Below are 22,351 nucleotides of genomic sequence, written 5' to 3' on the forward strand. Positions count from 1 at the left end.
GTGATGGGACTAACCTTGAAGTGCAGGTTTCAGACTGAACGCCAGATCAAAGTGAGATACGTGAGACGTTGTTGGTAGAGAGGTATTTGCTTGAATAGAGTACCGACGCCGAAGTGGTGAAACATCCCACCTTTGACAAGGCGATTAAGAAAAGGGCTGAAGATATAGAAACGGAGATGGTGATAACAGGACTATGAGAGAGAATAGTCAGGCAAATGATGAGAGAACTGAATTCTGACTGAACTGAGGAAATGTTATTCCAAGGCCTAGTGTTGGCGATGTGCTGTGTGAAGGTCAGCAGTATGATTGTGATTGCTTAGAAGGAAGAGTGGAATAGAGAAACCTAAACAGGTAGAGGTAGAAGACGAAGAAGATGAAGATTCCGGAGATGACTATGCCCAGGATCACATGTCAAGTCGACTTTGAGGCCGTGAGATGAGGATGAGGATGAGGATGATATGAGATAGAGGAGCAATAGAACAGGCATTCTGATTTTTTCCACTAGAGATACATCTCCTTTGTCAGTTGCAAAACATACTCAGACTGTGTTTGTAAGCTGCAAGTTGCCATCGATCCAGGATCGGTGACTCAGTGGTATTTCCATGCGGGGATGATAATACGAGGGTCCCATGGTTGAGACCGTGGCATAGTAGTATGGCACCTTTTGAAAGCAGAAACAATTGACTGCTGCGGTCATGGGGAGACAATGAGTTCACTAGGTAGGACCAATGTTTGAAGGTACATCTAGATATGAGATCGAGAGTGACCGTTCAGTGGGCAGAGAGAGAACCAAGTGGGGTATGCACCAGTATGAGGCTGTCTCTCTCTCTCTCTCTCTCGATGAGACCATGGACAAAGGAAGATGGTTGGTGGTGCGTTCCTCGTTGGCGATGCCAGGTCCAGGGCTTTGTAGTAAGATGGTAGAAAAGCAACGATCAAAGGATGCAAAGGCCAGGAATACGAGCCTTAATGAAGTTGTAACAAGAATTCATAGTCCTGTGTTGATTTCTCTGATGTTGATATTGGAAAGAGCTTGAGGCTACTGCTATTAGCAAGGGCTTAGAAGGCTTAGGGGCTTGGCAGGCTCTAAGGCAGGATAATCACGCCGCCCTGTTGAAAGCTAACGGTATTAGGCTAGCTAGCGTCATCACCCCCCAAAGGCAGCGTGGAGCATATTCCTGTTCAAGGTCAGCCCTTGTTTCGCCTGTTTCGCCCCTTCCTCACAACGAGACTCCGAATACAGGCGCTCACCGTCTCCAGAAGTAGTAAAAGTGACCTTCATCACATCTTCTAAAGACATGAGTCATGGCCATTGCATTCGGCAAGTAAGAGCAAGCCATGTGCGGCTCGTCGTTTTGGAAATCGAACCGACCGATAAGAAATACGAATCACAAATCACAAATCACAAATCACAGCGTCTAGACCTGGCCGACACGAAAAACGCCAGCGCCATGCGGCTGAAAAGCCACAAACCACAAGGGACTGATTAGGTTATAGCAGTTCTACCTATCGCAGCAGCTGACCCCGATGCTGACGTGTTGGATGCCTCGTCTCTGAATCGAGCCCTGACCCCTTTTTATGCGAGAAGCAGTTCTGGGCCTTTGCTTGTCAGGCCTGCCCTGGCCGTTCGAAATGAGGCTGGAACAACCAGCAACCTTCCCTCCTCCTGAATGCCCGACACGTGATCATCCGGAGGCCCAGAAAACTAGGTATGGGCAATGTCTACGGAGTACTGTACTCCGTACCATTCGGCAGGCATCAAGAGCGGCTTTCAGCCTCAACGTCTTCTGATCATGCCCTGACCTGACCGTCTGTGCATATGGGATGAACAATCAAAGAACAGAACAGGAGCAAGCGAGAGGACATGCTTTTGATTTGGGCCACCTTCGTCACCATTTTTGGTCTGACTAAAGCGCTCGTCCTTCCCAGAGACGCCACTGCCAATGTCAATGTCAGCGGAAGGAATTGGCAGTCAGCGGTTCAAAACATCAATGGCATGAACTCGATCCTCACGCTCCTCCCGGTGCTGACGGGCAAAGTCCAAAACATCAAGCTGATCGCCAGTCGCAGCTTCCCTGCGTCGCTTGTGGTGGCCGGCATCGGCGCCGGGCGAGTGCTGTCCAAGCTGCAGATGGGCATTCTCCTGTGGAGTTTCGAGCTCTACCGTAACACGGTGGCCGAGTTGTCCTATCCGCACGATGAGTACGTGAACAGATACATGCCCAAGCTGCGGCATGTCCCCTCGGGTACGGCGGAACGGCACACGACGTCCCTAATCGTCAATCACAACCTGGCAGAGGCGTACATGGTCGAAGCGTGGTTCCAGGCGCGAGGGTGCCCGTCCACTCTCCGACTGAAGCAGAACAATTATACCAAGCTGTTAGTGGGGTCCGTCATCTACCTCGCATTCTACAGTGCCGAAACATTTCTGGCTGTCCAGAACGGCGCAGACGGCACCCGTCGCCTGCTGACCGTCGTGCAGGCCGTCTGTGTCTGCCTGTGGCTCGGGGCCGTCATCATGGTCCAAGTCACCCGTGGCCAGGGCAAGGCTGATGTCCAGCTCAACCGCACGGGATCTCCTGAATACCGGTGCCTCCAGATGCCTGCGGCCGGGAACTATGTCACCTGCGAGGTCCTCAGTTTTCATCTCAATAACCTCAGCGGGTTCCAGCTGTACGGGGCAAAGTACGAGCAGCCGGTCTTGAGGGCTGCCGGTGGCATGATCCTCATCAGCGGCGTCCTGGACGTGGTTTCGACCGTCCTGATTGTCGGCCTGACCGCCTGGGCATACCCGTGGATCGGGATCGAGGTCGTCATCATCCTCACCAAGGTCATCTTTTGCCTCGAACCAGCCCGAGAAATCGAGATTGCAAGCGTCTCCGCCGACACCGGCGGCCCGAACCAAACCGGGCCCGATCTCCTACCCCTCAAGGTCGAGCTCGGGGATAGTCTGGTTTGTCGACGGGTCACGACCGACCACAACATTGTTCACGACCCCCGCGCCAGCCTGGACTGGCGCTCGACCACGGCTGGGCTGTGGATCGGACAGGCGTACGTCGCAGAGGCCGGATCCGGCAATGTTTCCACCAGATACCTAGCCATCGATCACGAACAGAAACTCACCTTGCTCGCCGGGGAGCCCGAGAAGCAGAACAACCAAGCGCTGCAACGCGAGTTTCTGGCCGCGCTGGCGACCGTGGTTGAGGCGAACGCGGTGCCCAGCAACATGTTCATCGCGGCCGTCGAGCGGACTCTGGACAACGTCAAGAGTACCATGGCCACCAACTGGTTTGCATTCGGCTCCAAGGACGTGGTGGACAAGATCGGCAAGGCTCGACGAGATCAAATATGGAGGCGCTATCTCTGATCTCTGACTCAGTTGTCGGCCGGAGCCTGACTAGAGTTTCCAAACGACGTGACATTCTTGCTTCAGTGGCTCCGTGTCTCCCTGGGCACTGGGCAGCTAGCTAGCTACAACTGAATACTGGAGGACATGACTCTGTACTAGAGAGAAGCACAGTAGTATTCCATGCCGGCGGCTCCACGTCTCGAGCTAGCTACAATTGAATACCAGAGGACATACTCCGTACTCGCTCCGTACTTTGGACTCTGTACTAGTATTCCATGCCGGCCAGCTGTTCCTCTAGTTCTACTATACAGGTACTGATACTCCGTAGGCTGGACCACTCGGACTGCTCGGACTACTGAGAAGAAAACCACAGGTCTAGGTCTAGGCATGCAGTAAAATGCAGTAAAAAGTCTCTGTTCTATTCCTCTGTCACCGGCACTGGCATCGGCGGCACAGCGCAGCCTAAGCCTAAGCCTCCTCCACTCCTTTGCCTGTGAAGATAGCCGTACACTTGAAAAAAGAAGCCACTGTTTAGAACTGGTCATCACGCTCTTTCAGAATGAAAATCTGACTGGTGGGATAAAAAAAAAAGGAAAAAGGAAAGAGTTCTCGTTTTTTGGTTCCCCTCATACCCTTACATGAAACCGGTTGGTCCCGTACTCAAGGGCCCCGAGCCAAGGGCTCCTAAGGCTCTCGTGTTACCGCCCCCTTCAGCCTTCCAGCCATAGCCATAGCCATAGCCATAGCCATAGCACCCGTACCCAGCACACCCGACCATTTTGTCCCTAAAGAGATGGGCGTTTGGTAGATGATACAATAGACCCCGCTTAACGTATATGTCATTCGAGCAAAGTCTCTGGTTTCCGAGACGGAGCAGAAAAATCATAAACTTGGTCTTCATCTCAAGTCTGCAGATTGTTCAATCATCTCACCGTGTCGGGTCTTGACAAGATCTGGAGTGTTTGATGTGACGTGGCATTAGCTCACCGTCATCTCCTTGGCTTGGCCATGTTGCTCGACCGGTTGTTTCGAATTCCGGAAAACGTAGTTGGCCAGTTCGTCACAAGCCACAACGTGATACTTGCCGGTCTTGGCCACTTTGAGGTAAGGATTGGACGCTTTACTGCAGATGATGCTGATGTCTTGAAGACTTTCAATGGCCTCTTTGTCAGCGTCGTCAATGTCAACCGACATTTCCAGGTTGCAATCCTAGAATCAATCTGTCAGCACCAGACTTGGAAGCTCAGCCTCTTCCTGTGGAACTTACGCATTTCCAAGTCAGCCGTCGGTGGGTCTTGGGCGGCTTGGGTCGGATCAGTTGGTTGATGAGATCTTCAAGCCGGTCGCCACTCCCAGACTCAGTTTCAGCAGCAGGAACGGAAGATTGCCGGGATTTTTGCAGAGGTGGCGGCGCCAGATTGTAGCCCCTCTTCTCAGGAGGAGTGGGAGGAGGCTGAAGCTGTACCTGGCTGACTCTAGGTGAGGGGACGGGAGCCAGAGATGGTGCCGTGGAAGCACCCGCATGAGCAGGCGCGATAGGTTGACCACCGGCCAGGGCTGCCGGAGCTGGCTGGAGCAGGGGCACCGATGGTGCACGAGGGGTGCCATTGGTGCTCGGAGGCAAGGCATTACTCAGTCGACGCGACTCTCGAGGGCTCTCTAACTTCTGGTAGTAGTCCCCCCTCTCAGATTCTGGCCTTCTTGACGATGCACTCAGCGACGGGGACTGTTCGGGGTCGCGCGAGACCCCATCGGAACTCGGGGCATCGGTCATGACAACATCTCGATCTCCGCGGGCCAGATAAGGTCTTTCGCTCGCGATGGGTGGCTGGTCTATGAGCACATGACGGCCATTACTAGCCTCCTTGATGATGCCTTCTTGCACGGCCCAACGAGTCAGATCTTCGTCCTCGCGCTCTTCCTTTGCCTCGACTATATCACGGGAGAAATGACCGCCGACATGTTCCATGCGCTCGTTCCAACTGCCCTCACCTTCGAAAACACGGCCACAAAAGCCACAGGTGCTGCGCTGAGGAGGTTTACGTTTCTCAACCCAGCATCGGTTTCGAACATCTTCGAGGCTGTCCTCAAAGGCTCTCCACTCCTTGGGGTCGGCATTGCTGGGTGGGTATGGACTTGTCCCGGTAGAGCCGTCAGGCTTGTGCATGCGTCGATGATGTTGAGTGAAGAGGTCCTTCCGGTTGAAGTCATTGTAGACCCGTTTGTGACCCGGGACATTGGGGTTCAGGTCAGGATTACAGGACCCGACATCACAGCGGTAGAAGCCCAGCTGCAGATGTTGAATGGAGACGTGGCGCTTCCATTCGTTCTTGGAACTCAGGGCAACATCGCAGCCATAATGAGAGAATGAACAGATGAATTTGCGCTTGGCCGGTTCGGATCTCTTGGCTCCGGACCCGGGCGACTTTCGAGCGCGAGGCTTCACGACTCGGCCCGGGTGGGTGTCAGAGCCGGAAATGGACTGTAGTGAATCCTTGCGAGGCCGTGGTTTGATGATTCGGTCTGAGGGACTGCCTCGGAGAGATGAAGAGGCGATACTAATGTTGGACTCGGTGGTCATGGTGGGTAGGAAGTTGGTGGGTGGCGGCTTAGGCGGTTGTGGTGGGTGCGAGAGCGGAGTTCGGCGTGGGCAAGGCCAGGCGGCGACACGAGACAAGGCTTCCGAGCTTGAGTGGCCAAGGCTGGTTAAGAGCGACGGGACATGTTTTTCCTCGAAACTGGTGGCGAGAAGAGTTGGTTATGTGCTAGATGCGGATGTCTTCACTGGCGAGCTGCCGCCGTGAAGGTCGCGGGTATCCAGCTGCGCAGTGACGAGGCTCGAGGCTCGAGGCTCTAGGCTCTGAGGAGGGTGCTGCGCGGCTTCCTTCCAGGTGTGAAGGCGGCAGGAAATGGCACCTCAAGCCCAGTAAAGATAGGAAAGAAAGAAGAATCCGAGTCTGGAGCCGGGAGTACGGAGTAGATGTGAGAGATATGCCGAGTGGAATTGCTCGTGCGCGGGTGGGTGTGTGGAGGAGGCCGACAGAAGTGGAATAAGCAGAAGGCGGCGATAAGCAGAGGAGCTAGGCTACCAAAGACGAAACACGAGGCTATATTTCGTGGGAGTGGAAGTGGGAAGACCAGAGAGGAGGGCGAGGAAGAGAAGAAGAGGAGAGAAAGAATAAAGAGGAGGGGATCAGGATTGCAGAATGCGTGGTAGGTTTGGAGCGAGAGAAGTGAAGGGAGGGCAAGGTGGACAAGGCTTCTAGCCTGTAAGGCTGCGGAGGGGGGAAGGGCATCCTGCACCTTTTTAACTAACTACTCGCACCACCATCACCACCACCACTACCACCACCACCGCAGCTACTCCTAGCTGAAAGAATGCATCAGCAATGTGGCGCCTGTCAAGGCTCAGGCTTCAGGCTTCAAGGGCCACTTATTCCCACTCCCTCCCTGGCCTGCTTCTCCGCCTGCTGCACGTGTCCAGGCTTTGCAGTGCGACAACCAGGCTACAACCCAGCAAGCCACTGGGCCAGTCACCTCGATCCATCAATCAGCATGCTCGGCCGAAGACGCCAGGCCTGAGGCCTCTGCGATCTCCCACCCTCCGCCGCAATTCTTATCGCTCAGGAATTCCGACCAAACGAAGACCCTCAGGGTGCAGCGTGTGGCAAGGCCGGCCCGCAGCAACGCACGACTGCAAGTGGCCAGCCATCTGCCGAGGCTGCACAAGGGGGTGAGAAAGGCCGAGTCAGGACAGGGGACACAAGGCCTAAGGGAAGCCACAAGAGGGAGCCTAAGATTCCGCGGCAGACTTTGACAGGACGAGGCTTTAGAAAGACCAGCTAATGGCATGCCACAAACAGATTCAGCATTGCCTCCGAGCTGGCGAGATTTGGGCCAATCGCCGCCGCGGGCCAGGCTCCTTAGGCCAGGGTGCCCCTCCAGCCCGGCGGTGGCATCAGCCCATCCGCCCATCAGCAGCCAATCCACACAACGAGACGGGAACCAACTCAGGGAGGAGGGGGATCAGAAGGAATTTCGCCATCAGCCCATCCGCTTACGGAATTGGCAGCCATAGCTCGGCTGGGTGGAGGGATGTGGACTTGCGGATGCACTATTCGCGGCCTCGCCTCACTTGGGCACGGAAGCCCTGGCCTGCCAGGTCTGATCAATCTTGTAGGGATAGTAGATACGGAGTCCTCTTCTGACCGCCATGGCGCAGGCTCAGGCTCAAGCTATAGGTACCTTATGCTCTCCCAGGGCCAGGGCCGGGAAAGCGTGGCTTTTCTTGTTTATCTTGGGGCGCCGACCTCTACCCAAACCTGGCCCGAGCCCGTCCCCCCAGCCTGACACATCTCATTGTTGGCCCCATTAATATTTGCGATCAACACAAGGCTCGAAGCCTCGTTGCGGCCCAACGAGGCGTGATGGTTAAGGCTGCTGCTGGCCACTCGATTGACAAAGTGGGCGAGCCTGAAGTGTGCACCTGTGCTGTCGAGGGTGCGCCCCCATCCCAGGATGTGTGTGACCCGTGCAGTACAGGACCAGGACAGTACTGCATGCACTGCGTACCGATGTCGGCTCACCGCATGTTTCTAGCATGTCGGGTCAGTCGTCAGTCCGACTCGAAAGCCTGGAAGTGGTGAGGATGGCTGGAATTTCAGTTTCCCACATTCTTTATTATTATTACTATTGTTACAGGGCTGCTATCGGTTCCCAACCTCTGTCGATGCCCACCATCATTGGCTTTGCCGGCTGGGACTGGGAAAATCAAAACGTTGCACCCAGCCACCGCCCACTGCCCACCGCCCACTGATTTTCCCAACAGCATCAGTCCTCGTCCTCGTCCTTATCCTTATCGTCCCACACGTGCGCGCGTTGATTTCTGCCCGCATCAACAATACTACTAGTAGTATTATTTATCACCCGCAGCCGCAACCGCAACCACAACCACAACCACCGCCACCCCAGTCTCGTACCTACGGTGTTGAAGTGGGTGGCCATGCCCGGATCCCTGCCACTCAGCTGTCCTCCCCCCAAGTCTGGCTGCAACCTGGCCTGCCAATTCGACGGTGATATGTTCCCTCGCCTTCGCGCCTGCCTGTACTAGCTTAGCCTTACCCCGCAGTGCAGTGCTTGTTGATGACGAGGTTCCCTGTGCAAGTGTTCAGAGTTTTCATCGTGCCCTGATCTTCGCTGGCCTCCAAAGCCCTCAACCCCCCCTCTGCTCCACCCTCCCACCGTTCGCGCTGCGATCAGAGTCTGCCGCAGCGCCGCTGACTGACTTCGACTGCTTGATCTCTGGAGTTTCATGTGCGCCCACAGCGCCACTGCTAACTGCAACGCACGTCGTGCCCCGGACCAGTCGATCCTACTTCCCCGTGTGGTGCTTGGTGATTCAGGCTGCGCCTCAGCCTTCTGCACGTCGAGTTTGCTATTTTTTCGGCTACGTAACGCATTGCTCCTGGAGGCATTTTATGACACATAGTCTGCAAGTCCCTTGCTTACCACATCCAATCTTTTTTTTGCCGTGTCGCCTTTCATTCCTCTTGACGTCTCAGACACTCGTGATCAGGAAAAAATGTGCCATGTTGCGTCAGATCCCAAGTCGGAGAATGGCTGAAAACACTGGCCTGAGGCTACACCAAAGTCGCCGCCCGATCTTTTGCTCGCCTGGTGACCATGAAAAGTCTTCCCTGGCACGTCAAATGTCAAATGCGCTGTTTACCCCGGAACGAGCTACTTTCCATGACTGACCGTGGAACAACAGTTTCCCCATAAATACGGGGTAGGTCCGGGACAAGAACACAAGCACTTACTGACTCAAGCATTATTGATCATTGGCATTCAAAGAAAACCCGCATCTAGGAAGCCTTGACGCAGGTCTAGTTCGACAACACTGAATCCGTGCCCGTCGAGATCGACGCCTAAGTTTATTCTAGTCACCAAGTTCTCTATCGCACGGGGTACATCTACTTCCCTCTGTCGGAGGCTTACTTCTCTTTCCACATCCACCAAGTCATCATGTCAGCCCGGGTCTCGACATCCTCTAACACCACAACTACCACAACTGGGTCGGTCTCTCATCCGTCCAGCCGGCCGGTCTCTTCGATCTGCGTCCCCAAGGGCAAGTGGTATGACTGCCTGCGCCCGACCACCACGCCGTATCAGGGGTTCGGCAGCACTGCGAACTTCGCCGTCATGTCCAGCCAGCAAAACGAGGCTGAGGTGGGCGAGAGCTGGACCCGGGATGTCTATGCCAAGCTGAAATAAGTCTAATACATGGAGACTTCAAGTTGGTCTTTAGAGATGTGTCTGGTGTTGGAAATTCAACTTGGTCTTCAGAGATGAGCCTGGTGTTGGAAATTGGAATGGAAATTCAATGTTACTCTACTGCCAACGCCGCTGGAGTTTAGGATTCTACATTTCCTTGCATGACGGATATGGTCGGCGTGTGGACGAACGGCGCATTGGGGTCACTACTAGGTTTAACGACGGATGAGGTATCTATTGGGTGACGCCGCTGGAATTTACGATTTTACATTCCCTTGCATGACGGATATGGTCGGCGTGTGGACGAACCGCGCATTTGGATCATTATTAGGCTAACGACGGATGAGGTCTCTATTGGGTGGGATGAGGGCATCTGGATGTAATAGGAGTTGATGGGTTCAATGGCATGATGATACTGATACAATGCAATGCTATTGTATACTCTGAGCTCCTCGATCCATATACTGCTGTGCAGGTTTCAGGTTCTGGGATGCGTTACTCTGTCTCACCAGACTCCCGGTCTCCATCGGCAGTCGCGCCCTTCTCGGTCTCTGCGCCCACATCCACGACATCGGTCATCTCGGCGTCTGGCGTCGGGCCAGAGGGGTTTCCCTCGTCCTGACCCTGGCTGCTAGACTCCTTGGTATCCTCGGGTGCCGCCGAGTTGGGCTCTTCCTTGACTTGGGTCTGGTCTTCAGTCTCGAGATCATGTTGTTGGACGTCCTGCTGCTGCACTCCGCTTTCGACAGTCGCTTCAACCTTCGGCTCTTCCGCCTCTTCGGTACCATTCTCTCCCAGTTTCTCCTCTTCTGCTTTATACTCTTCTGCCTTCTCTTCTTCTGCTTTCTCCTCTACCTCCATGTCCCCGTTCACCAGCGCCTTGAGATCTCCGCCGTACTGGACCTTTTCACACAGCGCAAATCTCCGATCACTTGACCGTAGAGCCCTCCACAATTTGCCAGACTTGCGCTCCTCGATTTCACTCTTTTCCTCCTCCGTCGCGGCGAAATCCATGTCCAGATCGTCCGTCTCAATGGCCCGGTAATACTCCTCCAGCGAAGGGATCTTGTGTCGGGCCGACGGCCGCTTGAGAGCTTCTAACGGCTCGGTCTTTGACAGAAACGCGAGATCCCCTGCTCCTGGAGGACTAGGGAGAGGAGCCTTGTGCGCCTTCGTCGCCTTCATCAGCGCCTCGTTTGCCTGGAGGTAAGCCGGCGGAGGGACGGGCTCGCGCGAGATCGAAGGGCAGTTCTCAGCTTTCCATCGCACCCAGTTCTTATCTCGCGACAGCACTGTATCAACCATCCGATAATAGAATTTGCCTTCGTTGCCGTTGCCCTGCTGCAAGTAGCTTGCGATCGCGGCGCGGGTGGATTGTGCCCATTTCGTGTCTTCGTCAGATAGAGTATAGGCGTATAACACAGACTTATTCGTCAAGCCTTCGAATTTTGCTTTCGCAGTAGGAGTGAGGCTGAGCAGAAAGTCAATCATGATCAATGCCTGGACCAGGATGTGACGCCGGAAGTCGATGTCGTGGATTTCCAGGTCGAAGAGATCTCGGTTGGTCAGGTATTTAGGGTTGAATGTCGAGGCTGGGTGGGATCTGTTGTCTGTTTCGGATTCGATGTCGGTACGCTTGCGTTTGAGACCGCGCCTCACGTCTGACGGCGCCGTGCTGGGTGCCGAAGCGTGGGAGACGGATTTGAAGCATGAGAGAGTCGAGGCCATGCCTTCTCTGAACAAAGCCATGTTGGAAGAGTCGAAGAGCTTGATCGGTGAGGAGAACAAGGATTGAAGGGACCAGAATTTTGGATACAGAGCATCCAAGTCAGGTGGTGGTTGCGGTTGCTCTTGGGCTTCAACTTTTACCGGTCTGGGGACCGGTGTGCCTCTTGCCGTCTTGGACGTCGACTCCTGATCCTGTATTTGACTGCCTGACGCGGGTGTCTGAGCTCCAGATGTCACTTGCGGTGTTCCGGTTCCCGCGTCTAATTCCATCGGTTTGATTGCATCTTCCGACTTCTTCGGCGAGGGGTCGAAGGTGGTGACATTCTCAATGTGGAACTCTCCTCGCAGGTTGACCGAGCTCTTATCGCCCAAGGGAAAACTTTGAAACAGGAAAATGAAGACCCGGCCGCAGAAAACGGTGTCCTCTGCGCGCGACAGTCGTCGTAACAGCTCGTTGCAACATCTCAGTATCACCAAACTCTTGTGTTTGAAGTTTTTGGCCGTAATCCTCTCCCTACGAGAATCGAGATAGTCAAACACTCTTCTGCACCCATCAATGGTCTGGCTGTCCAGCAGCTCTTCAATGAGCCAGAAGCCTAAGCCCGGTTCGCAGAGGTCGTTGTCCGAAAGCACCGTTATGATGTCGAGTAACACCCAGACCTGGGCGAAAGCTGGTTCGGAAATGTCAACAGTCGCGACAATGTTCACAAAGATCTCGCGAAACACGGTCTCAACCACGGCATTATGCAGCTGAGGTGAATCAGCGGCGTCGCCTTGGCTTCGGATGGTACGGATTTCGTTGAGGAGATCGACGCAGTCGGTTTCGACGACTGGAGAGTCAGCATCGGTGTCTTGTAGCGCCTCACTTAAGAGATGTATATGGGTTTCGATAAGCGGCTTGTAGAGCTTGACCGAGGGCACATCCGTGACGGGCATTGTTGCAAGGGTGACGCCGACGTAGGCTGGGAGGGATGAGACCGCGACGACAGCCGCATGGAAGAGGGAGAGGCGCGTTTGCGAGAAATGCTCGACGCTAATTCAGCATGTGGTGAGGAAATAGGGATTCGGTTGCGCAGGGACGCCTAAAGGATGCGTTTGAATCGTGGATAAGGAGAAAGATGCTGAAATGACTGTATGCCAATTCACTGCAGGCCGCATATGCGAGCTATGTATGTACCTTGTTCACGGCAAGGCTCCTGTGGCTCTGTGGAGAAATTTTGATACTGCGCTGGATGCGGAGTCGGGGACAGGCTCAAGGCTTGATTGAGGCTCGAGGCTCCAAATTCTTTGGGCCTCCAGTAAATTTTAGATTTCTTGTTCATTCAGGACCTTGTCAACAAACCCACGCCGGGTATGACAATGGACCTTCAATTGCGTCCTGCTCTGGCGCCTGCCCCCGATATCGACGCTAGTTCCTCTAATGCCGCCGAAACGCGTTGGGAAGAACTGGCTCACAAGCACTGGCTGGACACTGCGCCGACCAAGGTCAAGCCGGAACTGATCAAAACTGCGATCTGGGATCCCTTGGAACAAGAATCCTTCGCCCTTCGGCCGCTTGCACTATTAGAGAACTTGCAAATCCTCGAGAGATTCCTTTGGCCTACCTTTTCAGCCGACTCCTCCAACCACCACGTCCTTCTCATCGCCGTCTTCTTCAATGTCAAACAACGTGCGCATCTTCAAGATTGGACCTTGTTCACAGACCGGCCTCGGGACTTCTCGCAACTGTTCCGACGGATCCTTTCGCTGAACCTGGACTCCTCGCTGTCCATATTTTGTCGGCTGTCGCTGCTACACTTTGTCATCGGCGCTTTTCAATCGCTGGAGAAGGAACACGTCCGCAAAGAATGCGCTCCGCTCGTCTCGATCTCAATATGGCACACTCTACATGATGACAAGTCTAGAGACAGGCTGCTGGAGGGAAATCCTGCCAGGAGAAAGGCATGGAGAGCTGCGCAGCGACGATTCGATGGCGCAGATTCGGAGGCACAGAATCGGCTGCGATTTGATAGAGCATGGCTGTATGCGATGCTGGTTGATTTTTTGACGCGGCTTAACGCTTCAAAACTGTCCACCTCTCAAGAGGTAGTATACTGTGAGCGTTTCGTGGAGTTCCTCATCGACCTTGTCAGTCAACTACCAACGAGACGATACTCGAATCCTCTCCTACAGGATCTCAACATCCTAGCGATCATTCGAACGTCCAGAATGTATGACAGAGAGGATGCTGCTATCTTACGCGATCTGACAGATCTTTTCGAACACTTCCAGTGCTTCCCCGTTGACGATCTGGGCAACAGTGACTCCAGCCCCGAGGGTCTCCGCAAGACTCATTACGAATCGCTGCAAAGGTTACAAAGACTTGCTCTCCAACATTTTGAAAAGAAGTTGAAGGTCCTTGCGTTGTCGAATTTCGGGTCTATCGATAAAAGAAGCGACCTCGAGTCTCATTTTTCGACACTGTCCGATTCGGAATTGCAGGATTTGTGTGTCCATCTTGGTATTCGAACCACTTACCCAACGTCAGCTGGAATTACTGCAAATCGAGCTGTCATGATGGAGAGCCTCCTTTCATCATTCTCAAGGCCTCCAGATTTCAAAGAGACCATCGCCAAGCTGTCTGTTTTCCCCACGGCCGAATCAATCTACGATCCCAAATTACTTAGGAACGAATCGTACGATGGCTCTCGACCGCTTGGAATCCCGAAATTAAATCTCCAGTATCTGACTCTTGGCGACTTTATGTGGCGATCGTTCCAGCTCTATCAGGCTGAAGCATTTTACGGAATCCGAAAAGATTTAGAAGGTATCGTTAAGCGAATGAAACCAAAGACAGGAAAAGAACGGGGCAGCACAGAATTTGAAGGATTCTCCAAAATGGCCCTACCAATTTCGGAACCTGCAATAATTGAAATCGGCCAGACCAAGGTTGGACATCTCACGCCCAGCTATGTGCGAACCGAAGTGATTCTGGATGTGAGCAGACTCACTGACGGCATCAGACGGGAATGGGAAAGCCTGAGGCCTCACGACGTTGTGTTCCTGCTAGCAGTTAAAGCACCAGATCGTTCTCGACTGCTGACCAATGGCCACGCCGAGGAGCAAGCAGATGAGCAACAATTATTCACATCCCTGAGAGCTGCTGAAGTCGTTCAAGTATTGGACGATAATGGTCGAGCTCTACGGGACGTCCAAACCAATGGCTACTCCTCGAGGCCGCGGAGGAGACGTCTTTTGCTTGATATGGATTCCACGTCGCTTTCTGAGGACAAGTCTAGACTTGTCAACGGCTCAGTCAGTGCAGGTCTCAATGTCATTGCTCGGAGACAGGGCCGAGAAAACAATTTCAAACCTGTTCTGGAAACAATTCAAAAGCTGGTCTCGTCTCAGACATCCCTTCCCTCCTGGCTTCAGGAGGTGTACCTGGGCTATGGTGATCCAAAAAGTGCTAGTTTCACCTCACTCCCCAACCAGATTAAGTCTCTGGACTATCTGGACACATTCCTTGATTGGCAGCATCTGTTGGATAGTTTCCCTGGCAAGACGGTCGAGCCTGCTGCAGGACAAGATTCGCCGCTCAATCCACCTTTTGTTCTGCGGACGGTCACACAGGCAGCCGAGGAGCCTCCAGCGAACCCCAAAAAGCGACGCCGTGAGCAGATGGAGCAGGATTCCTCCACGGTCACGGTGTCCACCTACAAACCACCGAACACTGGGCCATATCCCACGGATGCGCGCAAAGCGAATACAATTCGCTTCACGCCGAAGCAGGTAGAAGCGATAGTATCCGGGGTTCAGCCCGGTCTTACTGTGGTTGTTGGACCTCCCGGGACAGGAAAGACCGACGTGGCCACTCAGACCATAAATCTCCTCTATCACAATTTTCCCTCTGAACGCGTCTTGCTGATCGCACACAGCAACCAGGCGTTGAACCAGTTGTTCCAGAAGATTATCGCCTTAGACATCGATCCACGCCATCTCCTCCGTTTGGGCCATGGAGAAGAGGAACTCGAGACTGAGGCGTCGTACAGTAAGTATGGCCGTGTCGACTCGTTCCTAGAGAATAGGCAACTGTATCTTGCCGAAGTCAATCGACTTGCAGCATCGATCGGCGCCACGGGAGCTCACGGCGGATCTTGCGAGACGGCGGAATATTTCAACCAGGTCTTTGTGAGACCCGCTTGGGCGCGATTTTGGGATGTTGCCAACGGCGACGATGCCACGACGGAACGGGTTCTCTCTGCCTTTCCTTTTTACAAATACTTCAGCGATGCGCCTGTTGCAGATCTGTTCCCTCCCGGTGTCTCACTAGAAGAGGCTCGTGATATAGCTTCTGGATGTCAACACCATGTCGACAAGATCTTTTCAGAGCTCGAATCTATCCGGCCCTTTGAGATTTTGAGAAGTAATCGAGACCAGGCAAACCATCTTCTCGTGAAAGAGGCCCGGATTATTGCGATGACGTCCACGCACGCAGCCATGCGACGATCAGAGATTGCAGAACTGGGATTTCGCTACGACACGTTGATCATGGAAGAGGCAGCACAGATCACCGAGATCGAATCCTTCATTCCATGTGCCCTGCAGAACCCAGATGTGAAGTCTGGAGAGCTGCCACTTAAGAGGATCGTGCTCGTCGGTGATCATTTGCAGAATTCTCCGATCATTCAAAACCTTGCCTTGCGGCAATACGCCAATGTCGAACAGTCGCTCTTTCTGCGCCTGGTCCGGCTGGGTGTACCGACCATTCACCTAGACCAGCAAGGTCGTTGTCGACCGTCCATTGCTGAACTCTTTAAATGGCGGTACAATAACCTTGGAAACCTGGCGTTTCTCAGTGAGCAGCCGGAATTCACTCGAGCCAACGCCGGCTTCCGATTTGACTATCAATTTATCGACGTTCCTGATTACCAAGGGCAAGGAGAACGCGAGCCGACTCCTCATTTCATCCAGAACCTAGGTGAGGCGGAATACGCCGTGGCTTTGTATCAATATATGCGGTTGCTGGGCTATCCCGCGCGAAGTATCTCCATTTTGGCAACGTACGCTGGGCAGCGAGCGTTGATCCGGGACGTGCTCGAACATCGATGCAAGAACAACCAGCTGTTTGGGTTGCCTCGCATTGTGACAACGGTAGATAAATATCAGGGCGAACAGAACGACTATGTGATTGTGTCACTGACTCGAACACGGTCAGTCGGCTACCTGCGAGATGTGCGCAGATTGACCGTGGCACTCTCGCGTGCCAGGCTGGGCCTATATATCCTTGGACGTCGGGAGTTGTTTGAGTCTTGCTTCGAAATGAAGCCTGCCATGGATTTGCTGTTGCAGAGACCGGATCAATTGGTACTCACCACCGGCGAGATGTTCCCCACGGAACGTTTGCTGGGTGACGACGTGCTCGGTACGGAGATGGAAGGCGTGGAACATTTGGGCCAGTATGTGTACGAGATGACACAGGCGAAGGTCAAAGCAGTTGGCGGGCAAGTCACAGTTGTTGCCGGAGCTGACAGTAAGGATGCATATGGCGAGGCTGAGGCTGAGGAGGAACTTGGCCAGGTCGATGAGGAAGATCCGCTCCACGAGGTGGCATAGTTTGTGGTTGTAGCTTGGATCATTGCGATACCCGTCCATTCTGCCCCGGGCAGATAGTGAATCTTTTTTTGCTTCGCAACTCTTTTTCATGTGGCGGTGGGCTTAGCAGCAGAGGTTAGCTGTGGCAAGAAACACAAGCCGTGGGCAAAGGTGTTGTGTTGGTGTTCATCCAGCAATGGGCATTACCCACACCCACAGCCCACAGCCTCGCTTAGTCATTCACTCAAGCGCCGCCCGCCTGGGCCTGATGCAAAGCAACGTCAGTCTAAACGACCACATCACACATCCCTCAGCAAGTCTTGAATGGTCCAGATCGATTTAGTTTGAATGGTCCAGATCGATTTGTCCCACCCGCACCCGCACTCCTGTCTGTCAGTGATTCATCCAGAAGACGCTTTGATTGGGACATGGCACCACGACTCTACCTCACCGTTGACAAAGGCGATCCGGTCGCATCTCCAACGAACACGCCACACAGCGCTCTTCTGGTTTTACTCATACCGCTAGCCACCACCACTATTCAACCTACTCTAGTCTAGTCGATTTAATGTATCAAGGTTGCGAGTAGGTTTGAAACCCGCAGGACCAAGTGTGTTAGACGGATAAAGGGGGATAGATTGTGGGCGGATATTAGGCAAGGTCTGCCTGTCGAGGGCTTAGGCGTAGAGATCGGGTATGTTGTGAAGGGCATGAAGAGCGTGATTGTGGAAAAGACCGACGACCGTCCTGGACAGATCCAGGACGGCCTGCAGGACATAAGGACTGCTTGTGATGACGGACGCTTCGAAGTCGTATTGGAGTCGGCTAAGAAGAGTGGGAGAGAAGGAGAATGGGAGAGAAGCAGAATGGGAAAGAAATAGCGGAGAGGCAGCAGAGGCTGGAGCAGGAGAAAAGTCTCTTGAATGCAAGTCTGATGGAGAAGCGAAGGAAAGACAAAGAGCGGGAGAGGATAAAGAGCTTCGCCAGCAAACTTGGACATCTTCAAATGGTCCTGAGGAGTCATGACCAAACCAACCCTGGCGTACAGACGTGCAGCAATGGAGGCAAACCCAAAGCAAGCGGTAAACCCAGTCTGACCATCGAGAACAGTCTGGGAACAAGTTCAATTGAATCCATTTCGTCACAAGCGGCATGCTAATGCGGCCTTGGTGGTATTCTGTATTGACATCCCAAGCCCCCTTGGGCTTCCATAACCTCATGCCTGCCTATGGTTTTAGACAGCTTGAACGCCTTCCATGCATGTACCGTGTCGCCCCCGCGACACCCATTTTGTTGGTGTTTTGAGAAGAATTGTACACTTGGTATTCGAATCTAGTCCGTCATGATAAGTCATATCTGTCTTGTGCCTCCTACATTCCTGTGCCTTTGGGAAATCGAGCCACCAGGCAAGGTGCAAAAAAGAAACCCCTTCAAAGGCTCTTTCTCCCTTTGTCGCTTAGGCCTTGGTAGTGTAATCGACCTCGCCAGGCAGAAGACCACCGTCAGCAGCCTTTTCGCACGTGCAACTGCCCGCACTGCGTTTGCCGCATGCGCAAGAAGAGCCGGAGGGGGTAGCGTTCTCGGTCTGCGCGCGGTCACAGGTACATTGGCCGGCGGGGCGGGCTCCTAATCAGATAGAAATTGCGGTCAGTTTATGTATGCGTACTAGTTAGGGGTTGTTGGGCCGTTGGATGGTAGACAGGGTACTGTACTCAGTACTCCAGGGTAATGGAGTACTGTACACAGTCACAACGCCATGGGTAGGGGTAGGGGCTTGTAACAACATACTGCATGAACATCGAGCACCCTGGACAGTGTTCTCGGCGGATTGCTTGTTGCAAGTGCAGTGCAGGGCGGACTGTTTGCCGCACGAGCAGGTGGCTTTCTGGGCACACACGCACTCCGAGTCGGAGGCGCGGCCGCAGCAGGTGGTTGGCTTGACCATGTTGATGTGACGGTGACGGTGGTGGTGGTGGTGAGTATGAGTTGTTCAAGTTATGATGATTCTCGATGGATGGGTGATTGCAAGATGGTCTGGAAATGTAGATGTTTTCTTCAACTGCCCGGTCGGTGGTGGGATTGCTCTTTGTTTGTTCGTGTTGTATTGTCGTGTGTACTGGCAGACTGCGGGTTTATATGTTGGTTCGGTTGCTGCAAACAGTGAGTGACGTCGAGGCCATGCTTACAATCACCCAGACGTGATTGGCTGGCCTCGCCACTGCAGGTTAGCCAAGCCAATCAGGTGCTCTACGTTTACAACACGCTTACACAAGAAGACACTCACTCAGTAGCCCGACGAGTGGCATGATACGCCACCAGGTCTTCTCGGGTCTCGACACCACTATCAAGGTGGCACCAGGTGGCTAGGTATCATTATTATGATTATGATTATGATTGTCTGAACACTGACTGGCTCATTCCACCACTGCCTTACCAGTCGACCAGTCCACCATGCCACGCCATTCCACCGCACTGCCTCGTGTGTACGGACACGGAGGACGGAGGACGGATAGGATTGTCAGGTTCTTTTGTATCTGCCATAAATGGCCACGTGCCATGGTTAGCATATCCACTGTTCCCACTTGATCAACAAACGAAACGGACCCTGCATTTTTCATGTACTCCGTATTCTACTCTGTATCTAGTACGGAGGACTCGTGCACTCGATCTACAGTAGAGAGTACTCGGTAGAACGTCAGGAATAACACCATGCCAACCATGAATCATCACCATCCAATTTGCATGTGATAGAGAGTACCCCGGAATAAGTATTAGGATCATTGATCTAGGTTAATGTATCCAGCTGCTCCCTGTCACCGCTCGTCACAGTTGCTCCTGCAAACAGACTCCAGCAACTCCAGCCCCGTCCGACCAGCCAGCCGATGGATATACATCTGGACCTTGGAACTTCTTCATAAGGAATGAATGGTCTCGAGCCCCGCCTACTAGTTGGTGACCACGGCTCTCTGCAGATCTCCGGAAAGCGGCTTCCCGCACTCCGGGCAACCATCGGTCAGTTTCGGTCTGCCACTAAGGACATCCACGGTATTCTTCATCACCATCCAGAATTCATTCTTGGGCCTCCGGTCCGCCCAATCTGTCCCGCTAGCCTCCAGCCCGTCATCTCCGCCCATCGGAGTGAAGACAACTTCGGAGCCTTGGATACCAATTACTGATGCGGACAACGGATCCTCTGCAATGTAGGCCTTGGACTTGCCGATATACCGATCCTCAATATGTTGTATACACTTGATTGCCATACGGAGGGCCCGGATTCGATCCATAGGCGAAGGCTTGCCCCCCTGTTGATAATGACCAGGCACTGCCGCTCGGGACTCAAATCGTCCTCTTGCTTCTTCCTTGATCATATCAGCAATCACTTGAGTAGTGTAGGTACTGCTGGCACGCTCGTTTCGGAGTATGATCTTGCCGGCTCGGGACGCTCCTTGGTCATTCCGGAAATTTTCACGTAAGAAATCAATGTCCCGGGCAATCATGTTGATGTTGATGCCTTCTTCAGGAATGTAGACCGCCAGCGCGCCTATCGAAAGACCCGCCATCGTAGCGAGGTAGCCTGATCGACCACCTTGTGTCTCAATGACAAACACCCGCCTCCTTGATGAAGAGGCCGATTGTCTGATGGCGTCGCAGAAGCTGATCAAAGTGTTAAGGCATGTATCACTGCCCAGGGAATATTCGGTTCCTGGAACGTTGTTCGAGACAGTGGCTGGCAAGACAACCATGGGGATATTAAACGCCGGGTACTGCTCCCGAGCCTTTCGAAGCTCGCTTACCGCGGTGAAAGCTTCAAACCCGCCTACCAGGAATAAGGCATCAAACTTGTACAGCTCGAAGCACTCGGCGGTCTTCTTCATGTCGGCACTGGGAAGCCCGCGGTTCGTTCCGATCTCCGAACCGCCCTCATTCACCAAATGGTCGACGTCAAGCCACTTAATTTCCTGCACCGAACCAATCGGTTGATCATCGTGATGACGTTGTAGCCCGGGGAAGCCATTGTGAATGGCGATCGGGGTGTGGCCTCGGGTCAGGCAATAAGCCACGCAGGCTCGAGTGGCCGGGTTCATGCCACCTGCAGGAGCTCCAACGTGAATGATGGCAATTCGAAGTCTCTTCCCCTCCGGTAGGAGTAGCTCCGGCCGGTCTGTGGACGTTGTGATCCTGTAGCTGCTGTAATACTCTTTGAATTCGACGTCCCGCAATTCCATAGCTCTATCGAAGTTTTTGGCTTCAATGGCTGCGGTGACGGATTTCGTCAAAGCCACAGCCTCCATCAGATTGGATCTCTCGATTTTATTTTCACGGATGGTGATAACCGGAGTAGGGGTCTCGGGTGTCGCATCAAGGATTGCGTTCACCGCCTCAACGCCTTGCAGGGTTGACAGCCATCGATCATAGAAGCACGCCGGGCCTCCTCGCTGTGTATGGCCCAGAACAGTGACCCGAGTATCCAATTTCAGTTTGGTGTTCAAAAGGTCCTTGACATGATATGCAGTGATCTTTTTTAATTCGACGTCGTGCGCGCCTTCGGCGATGATGACAATCGACCTCCTCTTGCCCCGAGATCTATGGTTGGCGATGATACCGCACATCTCGTCCTCCCAACCAGTGCTAGGGGGCTTTTCTGGGATGAAGACATAGTCGGCACCGGTGGCTATCGCCGCCATGAGGGCTAACCAACCACAGTGCCTACCCATCACTTCGATGACGAAGCCTCGTTGATGGGAAGAAGCAGTATCAAAGACATCGTCCACAGCGGAGCAAATGCGTTCGAGAGAAGAGTAACATCCGATAGTGGCGTCGGTTCCAGACATGTCATTGTCAATGGAGCCCACAAGGCCGACGATATTGAGGTGCTTGAAAGGTTCGACTTCTTCCGGCGTCAGCTCTTTGGTCTCGACAAGCTCTTTGATCAAGCCCGGCCATTCAGCTCGGAATTTGTCTGCACCAGTCAAGCTGCCATCACCACCGCAGATGACCAGAGCATCGATGCCCCTCTTGACCATGTTTCTTGCGGCTTTCAATCTTCCCCATCTTTCCATGAAAGCCATGCACCTGGCTGTGCCAATGAGCGTCCCGCCGCGAGACAAGTATCCTCGGACATCTTCCCACTTCATCTCTTTAATCAGATCTCCACCTTGTACCAGGCCCTCGTAGCCTTCATAGATGGCGTAGGCCTCGCAGCCCCTGTAGATGGACATGCGGACGACGGCTCGTACTGCCCCGTTCATGCCAGGGGAGTCACCTCCGCTGGTCATGACACCTATCCTTCGTTTTCGTGAGGGCTGCCCCTCCTTTTTTCCAGCCATGTTGTGGGATGTTCGAAGGCAATGGGGGGAGAGAGGTTGGAGGTAGGTGGGACAGAGCTAGGTGGCCGGCCGACTTCTTTGGAGGCTATATGTAGGTCGT

At 53.6% G+C, this 22,351-nt stretch overlaps 7 protein-coding genes across 7 annotated transcripts; 3 read left to right on the forward strand and 4 right to left on the reverse strand.

Annotated features, from left to right (window-relative positions):
* Positions 1-1,864: 1,864 nt before the first annotated feature.
* A1O3_08940 (uncharacterized protein) lies at positions 1,865-3,367 on the forward strand (the record flags this gene model as incomplete). Its single annotated transcript, XM_007739036.1, has 1 exon — positions 1,865-3,367. The coding sequence occupies one exon, from the start codon at positions 1,865-1,867 to the stop codon at positions 3,365-3,367; it is 1,503 nt and encodes a 500-aa protein (XP_007737226.1).
* A 960-nt stretch (positions 3,368-4,327) lies between these two features.
* Positions 4,328-5,930, reverse strand: A1O3_08941 (uncharacterized protein; the record flags this gene model as incomplete). The annotated part of the gene is made up of 2 exons (XM_007739037.1): positions 4,328-4,558; positions 4,617-5,930. 2 exons carry the CDS (start codon positions 5,928-5,930, stop codon positions 4,328-4,330), a joined length of 1,545 nt encoding a protein of 514 aa, XP_007737227.1.
* Positions 5,931-9,373: 3,443 nt separating this feature from the next.
* A1O3_08942 (uncharacterized protein) lies at positions 9,374-9,622 on the forward strand (the record flags this gene model as incomplete). The annotated part of the gene is made up of 1 exon (XM_007739038.1): positions 9,374-9,622. The coding sequence occupies one exon, from the start codon at positions 9,374-9,376 to the stop codon at positions 9,620-9,622; it is 249 nt and encodes an 82-aa protein (XP_007737228.1).
* Positions 9,623-10,117: 495 nt separating this feature from the next.
* Positions 10,118-12,286, reverse strand: A1O3_08943 (uncharacterized protein; the record flags this gene model as incomplete). Its single annotated transcript, XM_007739039.1, has 1 exon — positions 10,118-12,286. The coding sequence occupies one exon, from the start codon at positions 12,284-12,286 to the stop codon at positions 10,118-10,120; it is 2,169 nt and encodes a 722-aa protein (XP_007737229.1).
* A 423-nt stretch (positions 12,287-12,709) lies between these two features.
* On the forward strand, positions 12,710-16,945 carry A1O3_08944 (uncharacterized protein; the record flags this gene model as incomplete). The annotated part of the gene is made up of 1 exon (XM_007739040.1): positions 12,710-16,945. One exon carries the CDS (start codon positions 12,710-12,712, stop codon positions 16,943-16,945), a length of 4,236 nt encoding a protein of 1,411 aa, XP_007737230.1.
* A 1,753-nt stretch (positions 16,946-18,698) lies between these two features.
* Positions 18,699-18,869, reverse strand: A1O3_08945 (uncharacterized protein; the record flags this gene model as incomplete). Its single annotated transcript, XM_007739041.1, has 1 exon — positions 18,699-18,869. A coding segment is annotated over one exon (171 nt), but the record flags the coding sequence as incomplete, so codon positions are not given.
* Positions 18,870-19,869: 1,000 nt separating this feature from the next.
* A1O3_08946 (6-phosphofructokinase) lies at positions 19,870-22,251 on the reverse strand (the record flags this gene model as incomplete). The annotated part of the gene is made up of 1 exon (XM_007739042.1): positions 19,870-22,251. The coding sequence occupies one exon, from the start codon at positions 22,249-22,251 to the stop codon at positions 19,870-19,872; it is 2,382 nt and encodes a 793-aa protein (XP_007737232.1).
* Between the last annotated feature and the right edge of the window lie 100 nt (positions 22,252-22,351).

Source organism: Capronia epimyces (genome assembly GCF_000585565.1).
Source record: "Capronia epimyces CBS 606.96 chromosome Unknown aczIQ-supercont1.8, whole genome shotgun sequence".
Lineage (NCBI taxonomy): Eukaryota > Fungi > Ascomycota > Eurotiomycetes > Chaetothyriales > Herpotrichiellaceae > Capronia > Capronia epimyces.